This window comes from Thunnus maccoyii, chromosome 5 (assembly GCF_910596095.1).
Source record: "Thunnus maccoyii chromosome 5, fThuMac1.1, whole genome shotgun sequence".
Classification (NCBI taxonomy): Eukaryota; Metazoa; Chordata; class Actinopteri; order Scombriformes; family Scombridae; genus Thunnus; species Thunnus maccoyii.
This window is the reverse complement of record NC_056537.1, coordinates 107,501-135,078: the sequence shown is the minus strand read 5'-3', so window position 1 is coordinate 135,078 and position 27,578 is coordinate 107,501. Positions and strand designations below refer to the sequence as shown.

The 27,578-nt window shown below is 43.4% G+C and overlaps 1 protein-coding gene across 1 annotated transcript in view; it reads right to left on the bottom strand.

Moving 5' to 3' along the window:
• lamb1a (laminin, beta 1a) overlaps nucleotides 1-27,578 on the bottom strand; it is a 37,525-nt gene that overhangs the window by 5,232 nt on the left and 4,715 nt on the right. Inside the window, exons 4-28 of the mRNA XM_042411304.1 lie at nucleotides 24,577-24,650; nucleotides 23,039-23,227; nucleotides 22,864-22,927; nucleotides 22,021-22,223; nucleotides 21,817-21,937; nucleotides 21,044-21,232; nucleotides 16,872-17,048; nucleotides 16,604-16,716; nucleotides 16,420-16,499; nucleotides 16,008-16,143; nucleotides 15,290-15,448; nucleotides 15,013-15,140; nucleotides 13,741-13,861; nucleotides 12,275-12,476; nucleotides 10,975-11,118; nucleotides 9,565-9,796; nucleotides 8,726-8,889; nucleotides 4,378-4,602; nucleotides 3,939-4,156; nucleotides 3,544-3,640; nucleotides 1,766-2,135; nucleotides 1,502-1,686; nucleotides 1,062-1,303; nucleotides 425-631; nucleotides 204-348 (exon numbers count right to left, since the gene is read on the bottom strand). Of these exons, the coding sequence (XP_042267238.1) occupies nucleotides 204-348; nucleotides 425-631; nucleotides 1,062-1,303; nucleotides 1,502-1,686; nucleotides 1,766-2,135; nucleotides 3,544-3,640; nucleotides 3,939-4,156; nucleotides 4,378-4,602; nucleotides 8,726-8,889; nucleotides 9,565-9,796; nucleotides 10,975-11,118; nucleotides 12,275-12,476; nucleotides 13,741-13,861; nucleotides 15,013-15,140; nucleotides 15,290-15,448; nucleotides 16,008-16,143; nucleotides 16,420-16,499; nucleotides 16,604-16,716; nucleotides 16,872-17,048; nucleotides 21,044-21,232; nucleotides 21,817-21,937; nucleotides 22,021-22,223; nucleotides 22,864-22,927; nucleotides 23,039-23,227; nucleotides 24,577-24,650 (4,185 nt within the window). The remainder of the gene's footprint in view (nucleotides 1-203; nucleotides 349-424; nucleotides 632-1,061; nucleotides 1,304-1,501; nucleotides 1,687-1,765; nucleotides 2,136-3,543; nucleotides 3,641-3,938; nucleotides 4,157-4,377; nucleotides 4,603-8,725; nucleotides 8,890-9,564; nucleotides 9,797-10,974; nucleotides 11,119-12,274; nucleotides 12,477-13,740; nucleotides 13,862-15,012; nucleotides 15,141-15,289; nucleotides 15,449-16,007; nucleotides 16,144-16,419; nucleotides 16,500-16,603; nucleotides 16,717-16,871; nucleotides 17,049-21,043; nucleotides 21,233-21,816; nucleotides 21,938-22,020; nucleotides 22,224-22,863; nucleotides 22,928-23,038; nucleotides 23,228-24,576; nucleotides 24,651-27,578) is intronic.

Genomic DNA, 27,578 nt, shown 5'->3' with positions numbered 1-27,578 from the left:
GTGTCTGATTGGATCCACTGGTTTCACTGGGATCTGTTCCTTGGCTCTGATCTCTGATCAACATCTGAACTTTTTGTGTTTGTTTTTGTTCTGATGTTGAAAACAGGACTACAAAATAAAACCCACAACAGGAAGTGAGAACATACGTGTCGTAACATTTCAGACGTGATGTTTAGTCATGTGAACAGGAAGTGAGGACGTACGTGTGAGGAAGTCTCTGATCTGTCTGATGAGGTTTCTCAGCTCCTCGTTGCTCTGGTCGACTTTCTGTTTGGTTCTGTTGGTCTTCATGAGGACGTCGTGAGCGCTCAGCTTCGCCTCGTCTGCCTTCAGTTTGGCCTCAGACACCTAAAGGAGAAAACAGGTGAGAAGATCCACTACAGTTCACCAGAACCAGAACCAGGACCATAGAGATCAGACTCACCATCTTGGAGAGCCGCTCCACTTCCTCCATGGCGCTGAGGATTTCCTGTTCAGAGTCCTGAGCTTTCTGCCAGCTGCTGCGAGCCTTCATCACCACACCGTCACATCCGTCCCCTCCACACCTGGTCCCGCCTTCAGAGTCCACACAGCCCAGACCTCCACAGGGGGACGCCGAGCACAAGTCCTGACCTGCCAGGCTGCCACAGGTCTGCGAGATCCACAACACACCACAACTTAAATCTTGAAGAGTTAAAGACGCAGAAATCTGTGTGTCTGATCAAAACACACAGAGGAAGCTGGAGATCAATGTCAACATATATGTTCACTTAAACTCAGTTCACTGAGTCTTTGCTCTCTGTGATAAAAAGTCTTTATAGAACATCATTTATTTGTTAATCTAACCGGGAAATCTCTTCAGGTAGTGTTGAGTAGTTCACACACATTATAAAAATAATAATATCCAACATATTCACATGTAGCACAACATGAGGCCTGAGATTCATAAAGGGCCGACTGACAGGAACTGGACTGACGATTCCTGTCATTCTGTAAACTGCTGCCATAAAATCAAACATCTGCTCGTCTGCTGCTTTGTTTGTTTGTGTTGTTTGTGTTGTTGTTGCATCAGCGTCTCCTACCTTGTGGCTAAGCTCTGATAGGTCCAGAGTCTGCAGCTCTCCTGCCAGGTCGTCCAGTCTCTGAGCATGCTCAGTGTGTCTCTTGAGGAACTCGTCTCCTGATTGGTTCATCTTGTCCTCTGTGAGCTGCCGTAGACGGGCAGAGCTTTCCACCGGGCTGTCAGGGTCAATGGTGGAGGCGTTCGCTCGAGCTTCAGCCGCCTGAGACTGCAGGAAGTACTTAGTGATGCTGTCGGTCGCCCCTGGCAACAGACAGGAAGTAGGAACAGCTCAGAGGTTTAGTTAAATTCTAACAAAGTTCTTAAAGAATCCTGCACATTTCAGTTTCAAACTCTGCTCACAGGGGGCCGCAGAGCGCAGGTGCTGGACCTCTTTAAACCTATTTAGCAGCATGCTAGCAGCTAGTGTTCTGACCTTTGACCTTCAGTTTGACCTCTCACCTCTGATGTCAGAGTTCTTGATGAATTCAACCTGGTCCAGCAGCTCTTGAACCGTCCGCTCCAGTTTCTGAGCATCTGATATCACTGAGTCCAGTTTCCTGTCCACATGGCCGTCCCCCTCCTGAACCTGGACCAGAGTCTGCTCTGTGTGGTTCAATGCCCGGCTCAGGGCCCCCATCAGGTCACTGAGGGACACACAGAGGTCAGAGATCATGTCTAAATTCATCTAAGAAGGTTTATTCTCCAGATTAAATATAATCTCACCTGGCCTGCTGCAGCAGCTCTTGGATCTCACTCAGTGGTTGGGAGGCGGGGTTCTGGTTCAGGATGACCCGGATGTCAGCGGTGCTCCTCTCCATGCTGTCAATGGACTTCCTGTACGGCCCGCTGACTCCGCTGGCTTTGATGGTGTTGACCTTGTTGACGAGGCGGTGCGTCTGATTGGTCAGCTGACCGATGACGGCGTCCCATTCGGCGAAGCACTGGTGGCAGCGGCGGCAGTCGGGGAAGGTGCCGGAGAATCCTCGGGCACAGACGTCACAGCGCGGGCCGGACACGCCCTCCACGCACACACAGTGACCGGTGGCTTTGTTGCACTGCTGCTCGGCGATGCCGCGAGCGTCGCAGTCACACGCTGACGAGACACACAGAGACAGTCACAGGTCTGCTGCTTTCTCTTCAGTGCAGATAAAACTTTTCATTTACAGTAAAAACATTAACAGGAAGACCAAACATCTGCTGAGCATCAGTGTGTGTGTGTTAACATCTGGTTTCTATTAAACAGACTTGAAGCTGCTTTCAGCTGCAGACACAACAATAAACTGAGAGGGACGGACGGGTCAGTCTGTGTTTATGAAGTTGTTTCCTGTTCTGTTCTCGTCCTCCTGGTAACTGAATAACCTGAGTTTATTCATACCAGTGCAGAGCCCCTTCAAAACACGCCTGTTCAGAACAGGCCGATTACTTATTATTTCTCAAGAACCACATATATACGTATCAACTGACAAACGTATCAATTGAAACGATAAGGATTTATTAAATTAAAAGGTTTTAATCCAGACAGAAAGTTCACCAGTGAGACTAAACTGAGGTTGAACCGTAGAAGCAGTTTACATCCTTCCATTTGTTGATTTTACTGCCTCCACCTCGTTCTTCTCTCTCAGGCAGTTTAACTGAGCGGGGCCTTTGTTCCACTATATATACACATGTACACATACATACATATACATATATATGTACATACATATATACATATATATACAAACATAAATATATACATAATATATACATATATACATACACACACACACATATACAGACAGACATATATACATATATATATGTCTGTCTGTATATATATATATACATATATACATACATACAGACAGTTTCCTTGTTTTATAAAGAGAGATTTCTTCATCTAAAACAAAATGATCAATAACAGAAATGTTGATTTTAAAGGACAGAACTTGAGAAGTTTACTGTTCAGAGTAAATAAACATGTGAAACGACGTCTTTCTTTCCATTTTCCACCTTTCATTCTTTGTTTTTCTCATCTTTTCTTTCCCTTCTTCCTTCCTTCCCTCTTCATCATACTTCGTCTTTCCTGCTCGTTTCTTGTTCTTATTTTTTCTTTCTTTCTTTTCTTCCATCATTCTGACTTCCCCTCTCTCACTCAGCAGCCGATTGGTTCCTTCAGCGCTGCTTCACACTAACAAAGCCTCTTTGTAGATATTTGGAGGTTCAGACAGATCTCCTGTCCCGTCACCATGGCGACAGGCCTACAGGCCTCAGGGAACATCTGGACTTAATATAAGTGGCAGCAGAGGACGCTGGGAGCTGGAATGTTCCCACGATGCAGCGGGGCAGCGGAGGACTCAGATCACAAACTAAACATTGAAGTAGTTTGCCGCTGGTGAGGACGACACAAGTTCTTCATCATCATGTTCATCAGGATGTTCCTGTTCGACTGAGTCCACGCGTCAGGAAACCCCGTTCAGATTCTAACAGTAACATGTTGTAACATATGACAGTGAACGTACCGTGACATTTGACCTCTGGGTCTCCCCAGAACAGCTCTCTACACTCGCTGCATGTTCTTCCTCCAAAACCAGGATGACAGGAACACTGACCGCTGATCTGTGGACAAAACCGTCAGAAAGTTTCTGTTCAGAACTCACTGAAGCAGGACTCACAGCTGGAAAACTCTCAACAAGGTTTTAGTTTCATCATCACATCTTTAATCATTTGTTGGGCTACAAAAAAGTCTTTAAAATCCTTTCTGAGGATGTTTCTTATTTCACTAAAGTCAGAAGAAAATTCAGTAAATGAAGCCCTGAGAACACAACGGCTGAACAAACGTTTTCACTTCATGTCATGAAATCTGAAACCTTGAGAAAACATGATAAAGATCAGCAGCTCTTTACAGTCTCCTCACCTCATTGCAGGACGTCCCGTACGAATGTTTGGTGTCGCAGTCGCAGGTCTGACAGCCATGGCCGCTCGCCATGTTCCAGGTGTCAGGCGCGCAGCGGTCGCAGTGCTGACCGATCACGTTAGGAAAGCAGTGACACTGTCCGCTGCGGCGGTCGCAGTGACAGTCGCCAGATGCCGGACAGCTGGAGGAATCGCTGCCCAGCTGGTTACAAACACACTCTGTGGACACAACAACACAGATTTTATTAACTTTCCCTCCGGATTTCTATCAAAATGTAATTAGAATTATTTTCAGATATTGTCAAAATGTGAGTCGAGACTCAGATCCAGATTCATCAGGATTTCACGGTTACATCAGTTGAGATTTCATCAAGATTCTGAAACTTCAATCAAGGTTTGATTGATTTTCTGCAGTTGCCACGGTAACCCAGTGTACTCACTCCTGCAGTCCTGCAGCAGGGCGTTGCCATAGTAACCCAGCTTGCAGCTCTGGCAGGCGGGGCCTTCGCTGTGGTACAGGCAGCGTAGACACTCGCCAGTTCGGGCGTCACAGGAATCCGGGTCCAACATGTCGATGTTGTTGTTGCATTGACAGGGCTGGCACTGCCCCCCCACCTCACTGGGGTTTCCATAGTAACCAGGAGAGCACTCATCACAGCGAGCACCTGGAGAGAACAGGTGAGGACGAGACAGATTTACAAACATTGTTCATGTCCAACAAACCGTTTAATTTCAACTGTTTTCATGGCTTAAACATTGACTGATGTGTCGGCTGCTGTCACCTCTACCTCTTCAGCTGACACTTCACACCCTTTCAGTGCTTCAACTACAGACACTTCACATCCTTTCAGTGTGTCTTACATCAAGATCCGACCAGGTGCTTCTGTGTCGCGTTCCGGCTGCGACGTGGTTTTGTTCTGTCCTCCGAACTGGAAGCGTTTCAGCGTTTTGGCTGTGGTCAAGCCATCCCCCTTTTAAACTCAGTTGCACTGCTACTACAGTACTTACAGCAGCCCAGTCAAAGCCAAACGAGCGTCTGTAGGCTACCATAATTACTGCAGCAGCAGTGCAACTAAACTTCCAAATTTTGTTGACATGCTCAGATTTTGTTGACGTGGTCATTTTCCTTGATTTTTTCCTTCTACTATGGCTAAGTAGGCTATGTAGTGAAACGTTATCTTTATTTGTTTTAATTGTGTTTATTGTGGATATATGATTGGGAATTTTGAAAACTGACCGGTGGGATCAAGCTGTTACTGTTATGCAACCACATATCTCTAGACTATTCAACTGTTGTAGACTCGATACCAAACTGTCTTAGAATGAATTCTAACAAACTCGCCCTGCCTACTACCCCGCTCACGAACGCACAGTCCTCGACAGCAAAGACAGACGACATCCACTACCTGCATGAGTACTGGAGCACCTGTGTCTTGCCGATCACTGAGACTTGGCTGGACAGTAAATTTGCGCCTAACGAGGTGGAGCCGTCAGGTTTCTCGGCGTTCCAGACTGACCGAGACCCCATCATCTGTCAACATCTGTCTCCTCTTCAGGGACAAATGGTGTCAGACAGTTGTGGTGAGAGATCACCTGTGTAGCCCTGACATTGAGCTACTGTGTGTCTTCGACCTTTCCATCTGCCCAGCGAGTTTCCTCTTGACCATGGTATATATTCACCCAATAAGACATTAGAGATTATTTTAAACCTCTCTCAGAAACTTGAGATACTTTCACCTGATGTATCCAAGTTTAGTCTTGGGAATTTTAATAACTGTTCTGCCAAATACTATCAGTATGTTGACTGCCCCAGTAGGAAAAATAAGACCTTCAATGTGTGTTATGGAACTGTGAAAGACGCCTGAACTGCATCCCTGCTCCCAGCGGTAGAAACCTCCTCAAGTTACACTCGGAAATAGATCGAGGTAGAGAACTCATTTACAATATAGCTGAGAAAAACACAAACAACACATCTTAGGCGCCAAGAAACACAGATAAGATACTTAAATAAAAAACAAATTAGTAAAAACACTAACATATTAAAACATAAAATACATAAAAACAATTAAAATTTAAAGAAAATGAGTCAGCTAAAAACAAGAGTAGTTGGAAGTGAAATAAGATGAAATTAAAAATTTAAATTGCCTTTAGGGTAAAAATGAGGTAAGCTTTACAATGTTCTGCATATTATTCCAAGTTGCAGGTGCACAGTGCGAAAAACTGGATTTACCAAGCTCACCTTCCAAGACACCTGCAACGTAATCAAATCATTTGAGCAAGTTTGATACATTAAAAGACAACAACGAAATAATGTAAGGGGGTAAAAAACCAGTGAGGCCCTTATAAATCAATAAAACCCAGTGTTAACATGCCCTACAGAGGGAGAAGGCCACCTAACCCTATCAGACGCTACTACAGAGGGAGAAGATTCACAAAAGGTTTGTCAAAGTGTGGAACAATGACAGCGTGATGGTTTTGTTGGGACGTTCCAACTGCACATTATGGGAGGTCTTTAATAGCCCTGATGTTATGATCAGGTTATAGCAGTGTCTGATTACATCAGTTTCTATGAAGACTGTGATACCTACTAAAACCTTTAAAGTCTTTCCTAATGATAAGCCTTGGGTGTCTAACAAATTAAAGAAACTTATAATTCAGAAGAAAAAAGCTTTTAGAAACCAGGATGAAACAGCTAGAAGGGACACACAGAGACAAATAAAAAGACAAAAACAAAGGATAGAGGCCTCTCTGGCATCCGGCAATCCCAGAGAGGCATGGCAGGGAATTAAAACCACGACCAGTGTTCCACATGAGGGAAGGGGAAAACCTACCCTTGTCTTGCATGGTTGTGAGGGACTGGAGATGGAAAACCAGTTCAACACCTTCTTTTGTTGCTTTGAGATTGGCAACAGTGCTGAGGCTGCCACTGTGATGACTGTTGGTGACTTTTGTGATGTTGTGATGAAATGCGTTGTGATTATGATGTAAACCATTTTCCCCATTGGGACAAATGAAGTATCTATCTATCTTAGTAGTAATAAGTAGAGATAATAAGTAGAGATCTTCTGACATACGGCGTCTGTGGCTCAGAAGTCAGAGCGGATCATCCACTAATCAGAAGATTGGTGATTTGATCCCCGGCTCCTCCACACTGCATGTTGAAGTGTCCTCGGACAAGATACTGAACCCCAAATTGCTCCCGAAGGCTAAATTCAGCGGTGTGTGTGTGAATGATTAGATCCTCCTGATGAGCAGATGGCACCTTGTATGGCAGCCATCAGTGTATGAATGGGTGAATGTGACATGTAGTGTAAAAGTGCTTTGAATGGTCAGAAGACTAGAAAGAGTATATATATAAATGCAGTCCATTTACCATTTATGTCAGTAGAATATTTGACTTGGAAACAAAAGGCGAAAGTTGGTGATTCATGCGTCTGTCAGCAGCTGATTTAAATCTCAACATCTTATTTCCCACCGTAATTACAGACCTGCAGTCACATCACATTCCTGCACTCAGCCTCTGTTTACATCACAAAGCTGCTTCTCTTTAAATTAAAACCCTGTTTGTCTCTGCAGCAGCTGTTTGACTCCAACAGAAACCCAGAGAACGAGTCCTGAGGCTGAACTCACGTTAAATATTCTTCATGTTGTTTCACATCTGATGTTTTATCCTGTTTCTGCTTTAAAAAATACTTTCCGTATTCACCTCAGTGTTAATTAAATCTAACTTCTGTATTCACCTCAGTGTTAAAGGTCACAAAAAGAAAAAATATGCACTGACCTCAAACTTGGAAGCTGTAAGTTTTGCCAAGTTTTATGCTGTTTTACTTTATTTAGCCTGTTGAACTTGGCGTTAGCATGTTGCACGGCTAATATGGCTAGCGATAATGGACTAATGTTGTAATATTGAGGGACAGTAAAGAGAAACTGTGTGAACGTTAAGCCTCATTTGAAGCCAACTAAATACTGACTGTAGTAGGTTGGATGGTGTTTTTTTCAGCTAGCTTTGTTGTTACATGTTAGCCTGTTCTGATCCATGGTCCTCGCCGGTATGTGTTGGCACCTACATCCTGTTAGACGTGAACTTAGCTTTATGGCACTTATTTGCGTTGTTCTCTCTCTATGACTAGATCCCTGCTTGTGTTGTATCAACTCTCAGATGTACGTCACTTTGGATAAAAGCGTCTACTAAATGAAATTGTAAATTGTATGTGTGTGTTGCTGCTGTAAATGTTCTTGATAGACATGCCATGCAGGTAACAATACATGTGTGAAAAAGAAATGGTCAAACTGCAGGACTTCTTTTGCTGGTAACATTGTGTAACTTTGATTAGCAACGAGCAACTAACTTGCTCAGACCATAAAGTGGCTCACTGTGGGCCACGTCCATTCTGATCCTCAGATACACTTAGCATTAACGTTATACTAGTATTAGTGACACTACTGCAGCTCCGTTGCAGTTCCAGTATGAATATGAATACTGTCAACGGCCCTCCGTCTCTCTTGTTGTAGTCATGTGGCCGGAGATTCACGCCTGTTTCCAGAGTGAGGAGCTGCAGCTCATTTGCAAACACACAGAAACAGCCCATGGAGAACAGGACTGGAACAGAGGGGCATGGAGGCGTTGCTAGAACGCATAATCTCAGTGGTATTTTCAGCAAAAAAACTTCAAAGACATGTTTTGGGGACCTCACAGAGCTATATTAACTTACTGAAAAGGAGTATAAAATGTCACCTTTAACAAAGTTTAACCTCTGTATTCACCTCAGTGTTAATAAAGTTTTTTACCTCTATATCCAGTGTTGCAGACACAGATGGCCTGCTGGGAGTCGTCGCCGCGGTAACAACTTCCTGCAAACTGGCGCAGGCTGCCCGGGCCGTCAGGACACATACAGGGACGACAGTGGTCACCTGACCCCAGCACCGGGTCACCATAGTAACCATCTAGACACCTGATCAGAGGTGAGACAGGAAGTGATGAGGAGAACTGTTAAATGAAGATTCAGTTTCTTTAAGATGACATCAACATTACAAGTGCTGCGTCCCTGTCACACCTGAACGAGCCGTTCAAGCTGCACATGAACATGTTGGATACAGAAGCAACCACCTGCTGCTCAAAGCAACAAAGCTTCACCTGAAGCTCCACCTGGACTGAGCTGGTGCTCACGCAGGGGAAAGGATGCCCGGGTCAGGACTTGTCCATCACCATGACAACACTGTAGTGATGTCAGCTCAGATGGTGAGGACCCTGAGTGATGAACTGTTGCTCTGAGAAAACACGGCAGTAGAAGCTCCTGTAGATTCCTCCTGTACATCCGGAGGATTCAGGCAACCGGACCCCAGAATCTGGCAACTAGACCCCAGAATCTGGCAACTAGACCCCAGAATCTGGCAACCAGACCCCAGAATCTGGCAACCAGACCCCAGAATCTGGCAACTAGACCCCAGAATCTGGCAACCGGACCCCAGACTCTGGCAACCAGACCCCAGAATCTGGCAACCGGACCCCAGACTCTGGCAACCAGACCCCAGAATCTGGCAACCGGACCCCAGAATCTGGCAACCGGACCCCAGACCTCTGCAACTAGTCCCCAGTTTATCAGTGTTATATGACAGTTGTGACTCACCTCTCACAGCTGTATCCTGTGCTGTGGTCCCTGCAGTCGAGGCAGCGTCCGGTGTGGGTGTCGCAGTCCTCGGTGTGTCCATTACAGGAGCAGGGTCGGCAGGCAGGGAAGCCCCAGTGGCCCGGCAGACATCGGTCACACTGACGACCGTATGCTCCCGAAACACAGACACACTGACCGGTCAGCTGATCGCAGAACGGACTCTGTGAACCCTGAGGGTCACACTCACATGCTGCAAACACAAAAACCATAAACCCACACTGTTTTAATGGTTCATGACTGTAGGATAACTGAAATTATAAAGACATCATCAGGGGGACAAGCATGATATCCAATACATTACTGTGTACTACTTATTAACCTTCCACATTCATGTTCATGTGTCTTTCTCCTCCTAAACCTTGAGTCAGACTGAAGCACAGATTTATTTGGTGGATGTGCATCTTGTTTTTGAGATGAGAGTTGGTAAAGTGAAATTAACCGTATCAACAACTATTTCTGACCTCTTCAACATCCTTATTTTCTACACAAGAGATTCTGTCATTAAGTCAATCAATATATACACACACACACACACACACACACACACATATATATATATATATATATATGTGTGTGTGTGTGTATATGTGCATATATATATATGTATATATATATATATAGGGTACTGTGCAAAAATTTTCGGCACTTGAGATATTCAGATTCTTATCTATTATGCAGGGAGATGTCTGAAGGGCTCCAAATTTATTCTGCAGCATGACATCGACCACAAACATACAGTCAGAGTCATAAAGAACCATCTTCAGTGACAAGAAGAACAAGGAGTCCTGCAACAGATGGTTCGGCCCCCACAGAGCCTTGATCTCAACATCATGGAGTCAGTCTGGGATTAACATGAAGAGACAGAAGCAGCTGAGACGCCTGAATCCACAGAACAACTGAAACTAGTTCTCCAACCAACCTGACCAGTACCATGAAAAACTGTGTGCAGGTGTACCGAGGAGAGCCGGTGTTGTTTTAAAGGCAAAGCATGGTCACACCAGATATTGATTTCATTGAGGTTTCTTGTCTTTTCTGCACTTTGTATGAAGTTAATTGATAAATAAAAACTATTAGCCTAATGGAATTATTTTTGTGAGCATCCTCACTTTACTTTTAGTGTCTAAAACTTTTGCACAGTACTGTATATATATATATAAAAGTTTGGACACCAAACATTTGATTGATACTGTATATTGATAATAGTCATAAGTCCTATTATATATGATTGTGACTGAACCTCTGCAGCTGTTCTCTTCTGCAAACCGGAATGTAGCCGGAGCACAAATACAGAATGTTGTCATTGTCGATCATACATGCATATCTTAATGATAATTATCAGTATGTATTGATTATAAATCACGTGATTACCTCTGCAGCCGTTGGGTCCGAACTGGAATGTAGCCGGAGCACATCTGTCACAGTTCCTGCCCACCACATTGGGTCGACATTGACACTGACCCCCGTTGGGATCACACACAGTACTCAGAGAGCCCTGAGGGTCACACTGGCATTCTGGGAAATGAAGTCAAACACAGGACAGATGTTAAACAATACAAAGACGACAATAAACTCTCCTTCACAGCCACAGATCCTGTGAGCGCTGATGACAAATTTATGAGCTGAGAGGTGTGACGATGTTTCTGGAATGTGAAGAGGAAACTCGTTGAGTCTTGTTCTAGATGTGAAACTGGATGTCGAGGATCAACATGACGGAAACTGTGATGCTGAGAAGATTAACGGAAACAAAAGGAAGGAAAAGAAAGAAAGAAATAATGTAACCACTGAAGAGAAGAGGGCAGAGATCAGAAGATGTTCAGCAGCAGTCAGACTTTATTTCAGAGAAGACGATGTGATGACAGAGATGTTTAAACCATACAACAGGATCAGCTGACCTGCAGCTCCTCTTTAAACCAATCAAACACAAGCTCTGACCTGCATCATTTCTCCAACAAAAATATTTGAAGTGATTGAGACTGTCTGCAGTGATATTTAGTCTTGAAACAGATCAAATAAACTGAATCTGTTCTGATCCTCTGAGTGGCAGAACCAGGTTTTAATAAACCCTGAGGGGGATTCCTCCTTCCTACTCTCATTCCACAGAGGTCAAGGGTCAGAGTTGAGCAGCAGAGCAGAGACTCATCAGATCTCATGCAGGACCATTTCCATCATCGTCACCTACAACTCCATCAGGTTTGTTCATGCGAGTGTGACATTCATCAAACTTTCATGGATTTTGGAATTTATGGAAGTATTTGTGCAAATGAAATCCAGAAATCGACTTGTGCAACCTTAACATCAATATTATTTAGAGTTCTTCTAAATGACTCATACAAGCCACTAAAGAACAGATCTGTTTTAATTTGCTCAAGAACACGTCAGCAGGTCATAGTTTGAATTCTTGTGGTTCATTTTAACAACAGAGGGCTTAAAACTGAACCTCATATTGCTCCTTAAAGTCTCCTTAAGGTTCATAATGGCTCGTTAAGACTCAAAGATTTGTAAAGGTTCGTAATGGCTCATAAAGGCTCATAAAGAACTGTAAAGACAGGTAAGGGTTAGTAAAGGCTCATAAAGGACCATAAAGACTTGTAAAGGTTCATAAAGAATTGTAAAGGATAGTGTGAGATTGTAAAGGTGGAGTCAGCAGGCATAAAGTGGACTGGTGTACCTTTGGCTCCTTGGTGTAGCATGGCGGAGATGCTGAAGATGAAGTTTCTGCAGATGTCGGTCATCGGAGACTTGATGACGCCCTGGCTGTTCTCTAGACAACGATAACGCTGAAAAGTGTCCCAGCCGCTGCTCCCGCTGGAGTCTCCTCCCTCTGACGGCGTGAAGATCTCCAAGTTCTTACAGTGAGGCATCAGCACGATCTGAGAGGAAGAAAACCATGAGACTGACAGAAAGAACACTGTCTACAAGTGTCTTTAACTGATCCTGACTCTGAGGACCCTCAGTAATCCAGGTCTAAAGGTGGTTGTATATTCCTTCAGATATGCTTGTCAGAGGGTGGAAATGCCCATTAAACTCCCTTCCCAACGGTGGATAAGGGGGGGTCATGCATGGCCATTTCTGTAACTCTCCGAAACAGACAAGCTGACATTCACACCCGTTTCACACCGTGATTGTTCAGCTGTGTGAAGGTGAGGAGGGAGTCTGGGTTTCAACTTCTCTCCCTGATCTTCTTTGTCATTCTTGACTATTTCTGTAACTTTTCATGTGAACAAATGAGTGTAACACTATGACTGTGACGGTCGTCTCCCTCCCCTCTCTGCGGCGGTCGTCTCCCTCCCCTCTCTGCGATGGTCGTCTCCCTCCCCTCTCTGTGACGGTCGTCTCCCTCCCCCCTCTGTGACGGTCGTCTCCCTCCCCTCTCTGTGACGGTCGTCTCCCTCCCCCCTCTGTGACGGTCGTCTCCCTCCCCTCTCTGTGACGGTCGTCTCCCTCCCCTCTCTGTGACGGTCGTCTCCCTCCCCTCTCTGCGGCGGTCGTCTCCCTCCCCTCTCTGCGATGGTCGTCTCCCTCCCCTCTCTGTGACGGTCGTCTCCCTCCCCTCTCTGCGGCGGTCGTCTCCCTCCCCCCTCTGTGACGGTCGTCTCCCTCCCCCCTCTGTGACGGTCGTCTCCCTCCCCTCTCTGTGACGGTCGTCTCCCTCCCCCCTCTGTGACGGTCGTCTCCCTCCCCTCTCTGTGACGGTCGTCTCCCTCCCCCCTCTGTGACGGTCGTCTCCCTCCCCCCTCTGTGACGGTCGTCTCCCTCCCCCCTCTGCGACGGTCGTCTCCCTCCCCCCTCTGTGACGGTCGTCTCCCTCCCCCCTCTGTGACGGTCGTCTCCCTCCCCTCTCTGTGAGATCAAGCTTCAGATCTCACAGGACTGATAAATAGTTTTTAGACCCGAAGAAGTTTCTTCAGATATTTAAATGTTTAAATATCGATGTCACATGTAGGTCATATGACTGAGTTACATATAAGTTATTAACATCACTCCCCAACCTCTGCTGTGCTGAGCTTGAGGTCAGAGGTCAGTTATGAGGTCAGAGCCCAGACACCAAACATCAACTTTATACTCACAACTCTAGGAGCTGAACATCATGTCGACATATGGTTTCCTTTATAATTTGTAAATGAGTTTCCTCACCGAGTCGATGAGTGTGTATGGAGACTGGACGTCGCTGAGGGCTGAGTACAGCAGTAGACTGAGGCGGACTGTGTAGTTCAGACCAGATTCAAAACATATTGGTCTGGGAAGAACCACGTACCTGAAGAGAAAGACAGGATGCAGGAAAACCTCTTGACTCACCAAGCAGTTTAAACATTACACTTTATGCTAAACACAACCAGGAGAGCTCTTTAATCAAGATTTAGAGCCAGGAGACGATACTGTAGGAACACTGGTGTGGATCAGGGTCGTGGAACCCTAGTTATGGATCGCAGGCTTCTATGGACCGTGGCTGCAGGGACCCCATGCTGCCGTAGTCCTGCTTGACATCCACACCTGCTATTATTATTATTAGTCATATTTCTATAATTATTATTGTTGCTATTGTTATTATGCTTCTTTGTCTCTCCCTCTTTCTTTCTCTCTCAACCCAGCCGGTCGAGGCAGATGGTGTCCACCTAGAGTCCAGTTCTGGTTGATGTTTCTTCCCGTTAAAGGGGAGTTTTTCCTGCTGCTGTCACCAAGTGCTGCTCATGGGGGAATGTTGGGTCTCTGTAAATTAAAGAGTTCGACCTGCTCTATGTGAAAAAAGCCCTGAGATAACTTCTGTTATGATATGGCACTATATAAATAAAATAGAATAGAAGTGAAGTGAAGTGAAGTGAAGTAAATTGGTGAGATATGTTGACAGAAAACATTTTGCGGACATGTCAGTGTTTCCCTGATATTCATTCTGCAGCAGTGCACCACCGCTTGTAAAATTATGAGCACAGCTGCTAAAATTTCACATGATCATTAATATCAACAGGCTACTAATGATTTTCACTCGCACAGTGTGAAAGCACAACAACACCCTGCATTATTGTGGATTTTTTTGAGTCATCCTCCCTCTCTTCATTCTTCAAAGGACATCTACATGAAAGGTGCTGTTATGAGAGTAGCGTGGCTCCATTAAGGAATAGGAATAGGGCAGTGCATAATATGTGTGCGTAGCGAGTGTGTAGTTGAGCGAGTGGAGAGAGCAAGCAACAGAAAACGTCACAGTGAGTGTGAGCGGAGCAGAGGAAAAGGTTAGCAGTAAGTTGTCAGAGTGGCAGTAAATGTACAATACAGCCTGCAGTGTGTCAGTTAATAAATGCTGCAACTGAGTCGCTCTGAGGGTCTTCCAAGTTTTTGATCAGCCACCCAACGCAGTGAACCTAGACAGGATCCATCTCGTTTTAGAAAACAGGATTTGCTGCTGAACTTTACCGTGAGCCGGGATGAAGCGAGATCATCTGGTGGTCGTCGTCTGGTACGGTGTTGACACAGCGGCTGTCTGCTCTGATTGGGCCAGGTCTCACCACCGTCATCAGAACCTCCTCCCATTGGTCAGGCAGCTGGAGGTCCAACACACACATCAGAGGTTTAAGGACAAAACTTTAGTCTCTGTAATGCAACGTTAATCAAACAGAGGGACGTCAGCATCCAATGCCATGGTCTGGGTTCTGCTGGTGGGCGGGGCTACACCTGGCTGACAGCAGCCTACCTGAGGCTCGTAGCGGATGAGGATGTCGTACTCCATGGAGTGAGGGATGTTGTCGACAGTGAACTCCAGGAAGGCCCCCTCTGGGACGTTGACCAGGCCCACACCCGTCCAGGTGGGACTGCGGTCCAGAGGGTGGGGCCTCGGGACCACCATCACTCCCTAAAGACACAACATGAAGTAATGAAAACTGAAGAACTGGCACATTTGATTATTTTTCATATGGAAGCATCAAGTCAAAATTATGACTTTTAAAGCTGTGAGCTCTTGCAGATATTTCGTGCTTTTGGAGCAAACTTTAAATGAATAAAATAAGTCTGGGGGAGAAGGAAGAGCCGATAGAATACAGGACGTATCATCAGCAGAGAAAAGGAAAATAAATATTATTTATGTATAGAGCAAATAACAAGACCTGACCTTTAATCTTCAGCAACAACAGTCTGAGCTCTGATCTAAACCAGCTTTAAGCAGAATCATCAAAACCAACAGAAAGCTGCTTTTTGAACAAAATGCTGTTTAAACTTGATTCTAAAAGAGAAAATCACTGGATCAAAAATCCAGTTTAAAGATGCCAAAATGGGTGAAATGTCCTCATTTTGTACAAGCAGCAGCAGTGGTGTACTGGCCATCGGTCATACTGGTACAGATCTTGTGATAGATCCTGATCCCCTGCAATGGGATTCAAAGACAAAGAGAGGTTGAAGGTTGAAATATGACTCACAGGTCCCAACTTGGCATCCTCAGCCTCGTAGGTGTAGTGATCCAGAGCAATGAAGTAGAATCCAGACTCGACCTGATCACAGCGACGACCAAACATGTGATCTCTGCAGACGCACTGACCAGTTAGCTGATCACACCTGCAGGACGACAGGAAATGAAGAATGTCAGGAAAATAAAATGAACTGAAAGAGAACCCGCAACAGGGAGGGCCATGACACCTGAGGGCCACAACAGGGAGGGCCACGACACCTGAGGGCCACAACAGGGAGGGCCACGACACCTGAGGGCCACAACAGGGAGGGCCATGACACCTGAGGGCCACAACAGGGAGGGCCATGACACCTGAGGGCCACAACAGTGGGCCCTTAGCAGTTAAATGTTAACTGTTAGCTGTTATTTGGATGTGAACTCACTGGTTGTTGATGGCTCCTCCCAGATCACAGTCACATGGTCTGCAGCCGTCCAAATCATTACTGAGACCCCAGTGTTCAGACTGTACACACACACACACACACAGAGCAGATGTTAGATTTCAAGCTGTGAGAGGAAATGAACACACACAACAAAAACTGTATCTGTGTGTGTGTATTTTCTCACCACACACTGGTCACAGTCTCGTCCAATCACCAGTCGTTTACAGAAGCAGCTTCCTGTTTCACTGTCGCAGGGATTTCCTCCAGGAACCGTTCCCAGAGGGCTACAGGTGCATGCTGAAACACAAACACATCTTTATCCATCTACACACACACACACACACACGTGTATATGTATTTATATATGTATATGCATATATACATACTCACATGTACATATATATACATATACATGTGCATATATCGTACAGGTGTTGTGGATCATATTGTACCCTTGCAGCCTTCAGGCTCATCGGTCAGCCCGTAGTGCGCCTGTTTGCAGCGCTCGCAGCGCTCTCCCTCCACGTTGGCTTTGCAGCGGCACTGACCAGCGATCAGTCCGACTCGAACATCCGTCATCCTGTCACACATTCCTCCATTCAGAGAGCCCAGAGGGTCACAGTTACAGGCTACGGAGACACACACAGCACAAACTTCAAACATTTAAACTGAGACTTCAGGTCAAGTAAAGTATTTTCGACAGGAAGTTTTGCACATAACAGTGACATCATCACGTTCACAATAACATCTCAAAGAAAAGGAAACAGGCTCAAACATCCTGACAGGACTGTTGGTCATTTGTTTAAAAATATATCAAATCGAGTCAGGCATGAGATGGTGGATGCTCCACAATTCAGTTATATCTCTGTAATAATACTAGTAACCATCTCTTACAGATTCTTCAAACAATATATCCCTCTGATTAAGGAGTTTTTATGGAATGGAAAAAAGCCCAGGATGGGTCTGAAAAAACTCAAGATAATGGTGGATTGGCTCTCCCAAATATAGAATTACTGTATATAACATAGCATTTGAAATGAATAAGCTAGCAAGACAGCAAATTATGAGTCCAACTCCATGTGGGTAAAGATGGAGGGGGCACCTGTGGCTCCATTTGGTGTTGTGGAACTATTAGAACACAGCAAAACAGACAGAAGAAGGAAACCCAATTTTACAACACGCCCAGTGGGCATGGGCAAGGGCACACAAGATTTTAGAGGGTTTCACAGTAAAAACAAAGCTACTGCTCCATATGGAAAAACCCCTCAATCTCTCTAAGGTAAAAGGTATTTTTATAGGATACATGGTTGGCAAAAGGGATATGTGTTGTCAATGATCTCTACAGAGATCATTTATTAATGTCATTTGAGGACCTTAAAGAACAATTTAATTTAACTGATAAAGGGGATTTCTGGAGGTATTTACAGCTGAGGAGCAGCACGAGATGTGTCTTTTGACTGAAAAGGGAAGAGGAAGAAGAGAATAAGGTTCAAGAGTTTCTAAATTCTCCTCATACTCTACACTCTGCTTCAATATTTTATAGGGAAAATGTTAAATATTCAAACTAGAATGTGTGGAAGCTTGAGATGGCAAAAGGATCTTGGTAGTGAGATTAGGGAAGACCTATGGCAGGATGTGATCTCAAATGTAGGGTTGGACTACAAGGGATGCAAGAAGTGAGTTTATCCATTATAAAATTGTACATAGACTAGTGCAGTGCCCATTCAAAATGTGCCTGAATGGAATGGGCCGATTTCTCAGTACCTAGAGAGAGTTGTATCCCTTCCCTAAACGCCTCACATGCAGACTATCAGTACACACTATAATTTACCCATGTTCCCTAAATGCCTCTCATGCAGACTATTGGTAGACTCTGCAATTTACCGATGTTCCCTAAATGCCTCACATGCAGACTATCAGTAGACACTATAATTTACCCATGTTCCCTAAATGCCTCTCATGCAGACTATTGGTAGACTCTGCAATTTACCGATGTTCCCTAAACACCTCACATGCAAACTATCAGTAGACACTATAATTTACCCATGTTCCCTAAATGCCTCTCATGCAGACTATTGGTAGACTCTGCAATTTACCGATGTTCCCTAAATGCCTCACATGCAGACTATCAGTAGACACTATAATTTACCAATTCTCCCTAAACACCTCCCACACAGAATATCTGGAGACAGTTTTGAGTTGAGCTGTAGTTGATGGGATGAACTGTAGTGCCCATTCAAAACGTGCCTGAGACATTCTGCACTATGTCTTCAACATACATACAAAGTTTCTGCATGTGAGGAACAGGAATAGAGCTGAACTCTCTCAACTTTTTCAGTTCATTCGCTATGGTTGTTCTAATCACTATGGATGTAATCCCACCTCTGACCACAATGTGGGTTGCAATGACAGAGTGCCGTGGTCTATATTTAAGCTTGTTGACTCCACGGGCAGAAGAAGAAGCAAATCAATGTTATCAACGTCATTTATGAGGTATTTTTATATATTTCTTGAGAACCGCTCATCCAGACAACTTTACATTGACTTTACATTGACACTGCACTTCGTCATTTCCCCAGCAATCCACCTGCCAGGTATGAAGTATCAGATGAACAGTTCTTGAGATATGTGAAGGACAAAAATACACACATACACACATACATACAGACAGACAGACAGACAGACAGACAGACAGACAGACAGACAGACAGAGATTCCTTGCTTTATAAACAGAGATATTATTTTACACCCCTGAAACTGTTTAAATTGGGTTAAACCCAGGACAATAAATGTTGGAAATGTAACAAAGAAGTGGGCACATTTCTGCATGCTCTATGGGACTGTCCCATGTTACTGCCTTTTTGGAAAGTGGTACTGAAAAACCTCGAAGGGTCACTCAAACAACCTCTACTAGAAACTATGTCTGTTAGTGGAAAAATCTCTTGTGCCAGCAGGCCTTACTAAAGCAGAACTTGGACTGACAGCAACAGGTTTTATTTTAGTGGCCGTGCTTATTCTACACATCTGGAAGAACCCACAGAGTTTACAGAGTGGCTTAAACTCATGACATAGACTGCTGCCTCTGAAAATATGATTGTCAGGGTAAATAAAATCCCAAGCAAAACTAGCCAAATATGGCAGATTTCTCTGGCTTACATTAGAGATGCAACATCTTAGAGAGGGTATAGGGTACTAGTGGACAGGATGGGTGTGTGTATGTCTGTCTGTATGTATATATGTAAGTATGTATGTATGTGTATGTCTGTCTGTATGTATGTATGTATGTGTATGTATGTGTATGTATGTATGTATGTGTATGTATGTATGTATGTGTATGTATGTGTATGTATGTGTATGTATGTATGTATGTATGTATGTATGTATGTATGTGTATGTATGTATGTATGTATGTATGTGTATGTATGTGTATGTATGTGTGTATGTATGTATGTGTGTATGTATGTATGTATGTGTATGTATGTGTATGTATGTATGTATGTGTGTGTGTATGTATGTATGTATGTATGTATGTGTATGTATGTATGTATGTGTGTGTATGTATGTATGTATGTATGTATGTATGTATGTATGTGTATGTATGTGTGTATGTATGTATGTGTGTATGTATGTATGTATGTATGTGTATGTATGTGTATGTATGTATGTATGTATGTATGTGTATGTATGTGTATGTATGTATGTATGTATGTATGTATGTATGTATGTATGTATGTGTATGTATGTATGTATGTATGTATGTATGTATGTATGTATGTGTATGTATGTGTATGTATGTATGTATGTATGTATGTATGTATGTATGTATGTATGTGTATGTATGTGTATGTATGTATGTATGTATGTATGTATGTGTATGTATGTATGTATGTATGTGTATGTATGTATATATGTATGTATGTATGTGTATGTATGTGTATGTATGTATGTATGTATGTATCTATGTATGTGTATGTATGTATGTATGTATGTATGTATGTATGTGTATGTTTTTTCTTTTTTTCCTCTTTTCTTAATTGGCTATAAATCCTCTTATATCACATCTGTGTCATTTGTATTTTTGTATAAAGTTAATATGTTAAAATTACTTAAACTTAAATGACATATATTTATATATACAGATGGTGACACATTAAAGGAAAAACTGGTCCAGGTCTGAATGCTGGACCCCTACAGTGAGGGGGTCTGCTAATCAATACAAAGTAGTTGTGAGTGATCAGCTTTATCCTGTGATGAAACATGTCTGTGCTGATGGGAGTGGTCTCTTCCAGGATGACAATGAATGGTTTGATGTGTATTAAATGATGTGAATCACATGTTATGACCTTCATAGTCACCAGATCTCAACCCAGCTGACGTGTTAGACAGCGCTCTCCATCATCATCATCACAACACCACATGAGGAAGATCTTTATGAAGAATGGTGTTCCTCAGCCTTGGCATTGATCCTATAGTCTCTGGAACTCCTCTGGAGGGATGAACACCATTCTTCAAAAAGATATTCCCTCTCTCTGATGTCTCTCTCAGGAGGTTGGAAGTCAAACTGTTTACAATGTTGAGTTGTTTTTTTTTTTTTAGAAAAACTAATGAGACAATTTGGACTCACGCTGACAGATGTTGGGGTCTCTGACGTCTCTCTCGGGATGTTGGAAGTAAAATGGTTGACACTGCTCACAGTTGTGTCCGGCTGTGTTGTGTTGACAGTCATCACAGACGCCTCCGCTGACATTTCCTGAAGCCACGAACACGGCCATGTCAAAGTGACAGGAGTCCGAGTGCTGGTTGCAGTTACACTCTAAAGACACCACAGAAGGAGAAATTCAGTCAGTCAACAGAGTGACAGAATTCAGGTCACATTCATTGGTTATCCATTTTATCTGTTGCAGCTGTTTCCTGATCTTTTCATTAATATCTTGCACTGCACTCTAACTTTTATTCTCCTGATTTATATCTTATTCTATTTCAGCTTGTTTTCATTTTCTATTTAACTTTGATTGTATTTAAATGTATCTTTTACATTTTGTCTTGATGCCTTTTATGTTTTAAGTAAAGCACTTTGAACTGCCTTGTTGAAATGTGCTGTGCAAATAAATGTGCCTTGATTATTGATCAATATAAAACAGACTGAAACAGGACGAGCAGTAACACATTTGACTTCCACATCAGTACAGATTTTAAACCAGTAAGTGTCTGTGCTGTTTAATCCTCGACTATCTTCAGGATCATTTCAGAAACACAAACAGGACCGCAGGTATTATTTTAGTACTGCAGTCCACAATAAACCAGCAGAGACTGTGTTTGTACTTGTCAGCTCCCAGTTGAGACACACAGAAACCAGTACACAACAGTGGAAACTAGTAGAAACCAGTAGAGACTCACTCTTGCAGGCATTGGTGTTGCGTCCCTCAGCTGGTCTCCAGGGCAAGTCATGGTAGAAATCCTGACATTGTTCACAGTTCAGACCTTTGGTGTTGTGATTACACATGCAGTGACCGTGAACCTGGAGACACACACACATACAATTATCAATAACCAATCAATATTTACATACCCAGGACTCACCCTGCCCCCTTCAAGACTCACCATGCCCTCCCTGGTCTGGCTGGCTCCCTGAATGGGGGCGCACTCAGAGGCGTGTCCATAGCAGAAGCAGTTTCCTCGGACCACCATGTCGTAGACAGCGTAGTAATACTTCTCTTTGATCTCCATACGAGAGTCCAGCAGGTTGTCTCCGAGCGTGTGCAGTTTGGTGAACTTCACTCTTAGGTTGGTGATCTTCAACATGTCTGAACAACAGTTATCAATAACAGGACAATAAGAGGTCAACAACAGGTCAATAATGGGTCAATAACAGATCAATAACAAGTCAATAACAGGTCAATAATGGGTCAATAACAGGTCAATATTGGGTCAATAACAGGTCAATAATGGGTCAATAACAGGTCAATAATGGGTCAATAACAGGTCAATAACAGGTCAATAACAGGTCAATATTGGGTCAATAACAGGTCAATAATGGGTCAATAACAGGTCAATAATGGGTCAATAACAGATCAATAACAAGTCAATAACAGGTCAATAATGGGTCAATAACAGGTCAATAACAAGTCAATAACAGGTCAATAACAGGTCAATATTGGGTCAATAACAGGTCAATAATGGGTCAATAACAGGTCAATAATGGGTCAATAACAGATCAATAACAAGTCAATAACAGGTCAATAATGGGTCAATAACAGGTCAATAACAGGTCAACAACAGGTCAATAATGGGTCAATAACAGATCAATAACAAGTCAATAACAGGTCAATAATGGGTCAATAACAGGTCAATATTGGGTCAATAACAGGTCAATAACGGGTCAATAACAGATCAACCCTGTCTTTATTCAGACTGCGGTCACATGATCAATGTAGGGGGGCATACTCTGGATTCTGGGGCTGTACGGGTCATCGATTTGGAACGCTGGATCCAGGACTCTGAAAATCACCTGAAAGAAAAAAAGGACATTTCACCAACTTATTGACCTGTTGAACTGAATAGCTAGAAACAAAGATGACATCACAGTGACATCACAAAGGTGAGTTATGACATCATTTACCTCTCCCTCAGTAGACGGCTCAATGTCAGAGTAACGTGAGTCACAGATGACATCATCGACCTTCTGCATGGGACCCTGGGAAACAGAGGGGAAGGATGTCTCGCAGTCGTAGGCGAAGTAACGGTACACATGCCAGGTGTTCCCATAGTCAGCTGACCGCTCGATCACCATGGCAGCTGGACGAAACGTCTGCAGGAAGATTGTATCACATTACAAAACATCCTCTAATTCTGTAACTGCTGATCCCACTGAGAACCAACATCGCAGACTACAGACTACAGGTAGACTACAGGTGGACTACAGGCAGACTACAGTCAGACTACAGTCAGACTACAGGTGGACTACAGGCAGACTGCAGTCAGACTACAGTCAGACTACAGGCAGACTACAGTCAGACTACAGGCAGACTACAGGCGGACTACAGACTACAGGTAGACTACAGACTACAGGCAGACTACAGACTACAGGTGGACTACAGGCTACAGGTAGACTACAGGTGGACTACAGGCAGACTACAGGCAGACTACAGGCAGACTACAGGTGGACTACAGGCAGACTGCAGTCAGACTACAGTCAGACTACAGGCAGACTACAGGCAGACTACAGTCAGACTACAGGCGGACTACAGACTACAGGTAGACTACAGACTACAGGCAGACTACAGACTACAGACTACAGGTAGACTACAGACTACAGGTAGACTACAGGTGGACTACAGGCTACAGGTAGACTACAGGTGGACTACAGGCAGACTATAGGCTACCTACAGGCGGACAACAGGCAGACTACAGACTACAGGCAGACTACAGGCAGACTACAGTCAGACTACAGGCAGACTACAGGCAGACTACAGGCAGACTACAGACTACAGGCAGACTACAGGTGGACTACAGGTAGACTACAGGCAGACTACAGACTACAGGTAGACTACAGGTGGACTACAGGCAGACTACAGGCAGACTACAGACTACAGGCAGACTACAGGCAGACTACAGTCAGACTACAGGCAGACTACAGTCAGACTACAGGCAGACTACAGACTACAGGCTGACTACAGGTGGACTACAGGTAGACTACAGGCAGACTACAGACTACAGGTAGACTACAGGTGGACTACAGGTAGACTACAGGCAGACTACAGGTGGACTACAGGTAGACTACAGGCAGACTACAGACTACAGGTAGACTACAGGCGGACGACAGGCTGGCTACAGGCTGACTACTGTCAAGCTACAATAAGGCCACAGTCAGACTACAGGTAGACTACAGTCAGACTACAGGCAGACTACAGACTACAGGCAGACTACAGGTGGACTACAGGCAGACTGCAGTCAGTGACTTTCATTAGAACATCCTATATGTAAACAGCCACATCTTTCAAACTCAACACCACTTTGTGACGCAGACCTGAAGATGTCATAGTGATGTCATCAGAGTTATTGTCTCAGGGTGCGGAGGACTAACCATGACCCGTAATCTTTAAAACGACCAAGAGCATCAGTCTGTGATTACCCAGAGTCTCCTGCTATGTGGCTTACCTTGAAGGTCATGATGAGGTGTGTGAAGTGAAACTCGGCCTCCAGATTCAGCTGGATGGTGACGTTCTCCAGACCTGCAGACAGCAGCACAACATCTGATCAGATTACACCAACAGATCAATAATCTATATATCAAAAGGAACTGTGTGTTCTCCGTATGTTTCCTCAGCTGCAGTTCCTCTAATGTCCACTAGATGCTACTGTGATCAACCTCTGGAAAAACTGCATTGAAGTGAATGGGAAAGGCCTGCTGGAAGGACTCTTTGGCCCCGTTTTGACCAAAAGTTCAGGTAATTTGGAACCAGAGGACCTAATCTCAGGAACTAAACATCCTGTTTGATCCTGCAGATTAGACTCATGATAAATTAAAAAATAAAATGCGGCATTCACACATAAGAAAATAACAACACAGATCTGTCCTGTTGTTCTTCGTATTTACTGCTGCATGAGTTGGATGTGATGAATGAATGAAAAGCAGAAATGCAGTGAGCGTCTGTCTCTGCAGTAAATCATCTGCTAGAACAAAACAACATGAAACAATCAGAAAATAACATTTAATTTCATTCATTCAATGGCTTTGTTTTTGCTACCACCAGTATTGGTGAGTAACTAGTTACATGTTACAGCGTTACGTAAATAAATGACTAAATACATGTAACTGTAATCCGTGACAGTTATTGAGAAAAAAATATGTAATTAAAATACAGTTACTAATCAAAATGTTGGTCATTACAAAGGGGTTACATCCAAATATATCTTTTCAGTAAAAAGCTTATTTGTAGAATATAACATTCATTCTGTTGCTTTGCATCTTTTCACATGCAGGAATGTCTTCTTTTGGCATATTGGACCATTAACTTTTGAATTCCTATTATATGCCATTAAGCAAAAATGTCCTCACTAGATGTTTATCTGATATCACTGTAGCTACATTTAAGGAAGCAATTCAATCAGCATTGAATTCAATGCCATGTCTCAATATAACAGTTGTTGATAGTGCTGCAGGCTCACTGTAAATATCACTCGATTCCATCGCCTCTTTAAAAAGGAAGATAATTAAACATAAGAGCTTAGCTCCATGGTTTAACTCCCAAACCTGCAAATTAAAGCAAACATTGCGGAAACTTGAAAGGATATGGAGTTTCACCAAACTAGAAGAATCCATGTATCCATGGTTACCTATAGCTCTCAGTAGTAACAGGCACCGATTTATCCCCAAACACAGGAACCTTAGAAACAGCCGTAAAACCTGATATGTAATTAGACTGTTTTTCTCTCCAATTGACCTTTCAACGATTTCTTTATCTAAACCATCAACCTGTCTCTTAGATCCCATCCCAACTAGGCTGCTTAAGGAAGCCTTACCCTTAGTGAGCACTTCTTTACTAGATATGATCAATCTGTCTTTAGTAACAGGCTATGTACCACAGTCCTTTAAAGTAGCTGTAATTAAACCTCTTCTTAAGAGGCCTACTCTTGATTCAGGCATTTTAGCCAATTATAGACCTATATCTAACCTTCCATTTCTCTCTAAGATCCTTGAGAAAGCAGTCTCTAATCAGTTATGTGACTTTCTACATAACAATAGTTTATTTGAGGATTTTCAGTCAGGATTTAGAGGCATCATAGCACAGAGACAGCACTGGTGAAAGTCACTAATGACCCCCTAACTGCATCAGACAAAGGATTTGTCTCTATACTTGTCCTGTTAGATCTTAGTGCTGCATTCAACACAATTGATCATCACATCCTATTACAGAGACTGGAACATTTAATTGGCATTAAAGGAACTGCATTAAGCTGGTTTAAGTCCTATTTATCAGACCGATTTCAGTTTGTACATGTTAATGATGAATCCTCCGTGAAGGCAAAAGTTAGACACGGAGTTCCACAAGGTTCTGTACTTGGACCAATACTATTCACCTTGTATATGCTTCCTTTAGGTAATATTATTAGGAAACACTCCATAAATGTTCATTGTTATGCAGATGATACCCAATTATATTTATCAATGAAGCCTGATGAAACCAATCAGTTAAACAAACTCCAAACATGCCTTAACGACATAAAGACCTGGATGACCTGCAATTTTCTGCTACTAAACTCAGATAAAACTGAAGTTATTGTGTTTGGCCCTAAACACCTTAGAAACACATTATCTAATGATAAAGCTACTCTGGATGGCATTACCCTGGCCTCCAGCACCACCGTAAGGAATCTGGGAGTTATCTTTGATCAGGATATGTCCTTTAACTCCCACATAAATCAAATCTCAAGGACTGCCTTTTTTCACTTACGTAATATCACAAAAATCACATCCTGTCCCTAAAAGATGCAGAAAAACTAGTTCACACATTTGTTACTTCTAGGCTGGATTATTGTAATTCCTTATTATCAGGCTGCTCTAACAAGTCTCTAAAGACTCTCCAGCTGGTCCAGAATGCAGGAAGGAAATTAAAGAGTACGGTCTACATCTGCTCTATGTGATAACTGCTCTGAGATAACGTCTGTTGTGATTTGTCGCTATATAAATAAAACTGACTTGACAAGACTTAAATCAATACTAGAGTCCTTCCTTGTTTTATGAATGAAGCTGTGTACAAGTTGAAGAAGCCACACTGTCAGTGTTTGACCAATCAGAGATGGTCAGACCTCCCACAAATGTTTTTACACTTGGAACTGAATGTGCTTCCTTCTTCAAACTCAAGTAAACTTTCTGAGTTCTTGATCTGGTGGGAAAGTTCCTGCAGTGGAAACAACCTCTGATAATTTCCCCCTCTGGTCAAACACACCCCCACAGTTTGAAAGCCTCTAATCAAGGATTTATGAAGGCCTGAGGCCACATTCAGACTGACATTAGCTCTGTGGAAACGTCGCTTCCCATTCATTTGATGGGGCGGTACATTTCATTACAGAGAGCTCCAGCAAAACAACACTGGGTCGTCCAGAATCTGGTTCCATTTCCTGCAACGCAACATGATGTCATCCGAGGCAGTGTGTTA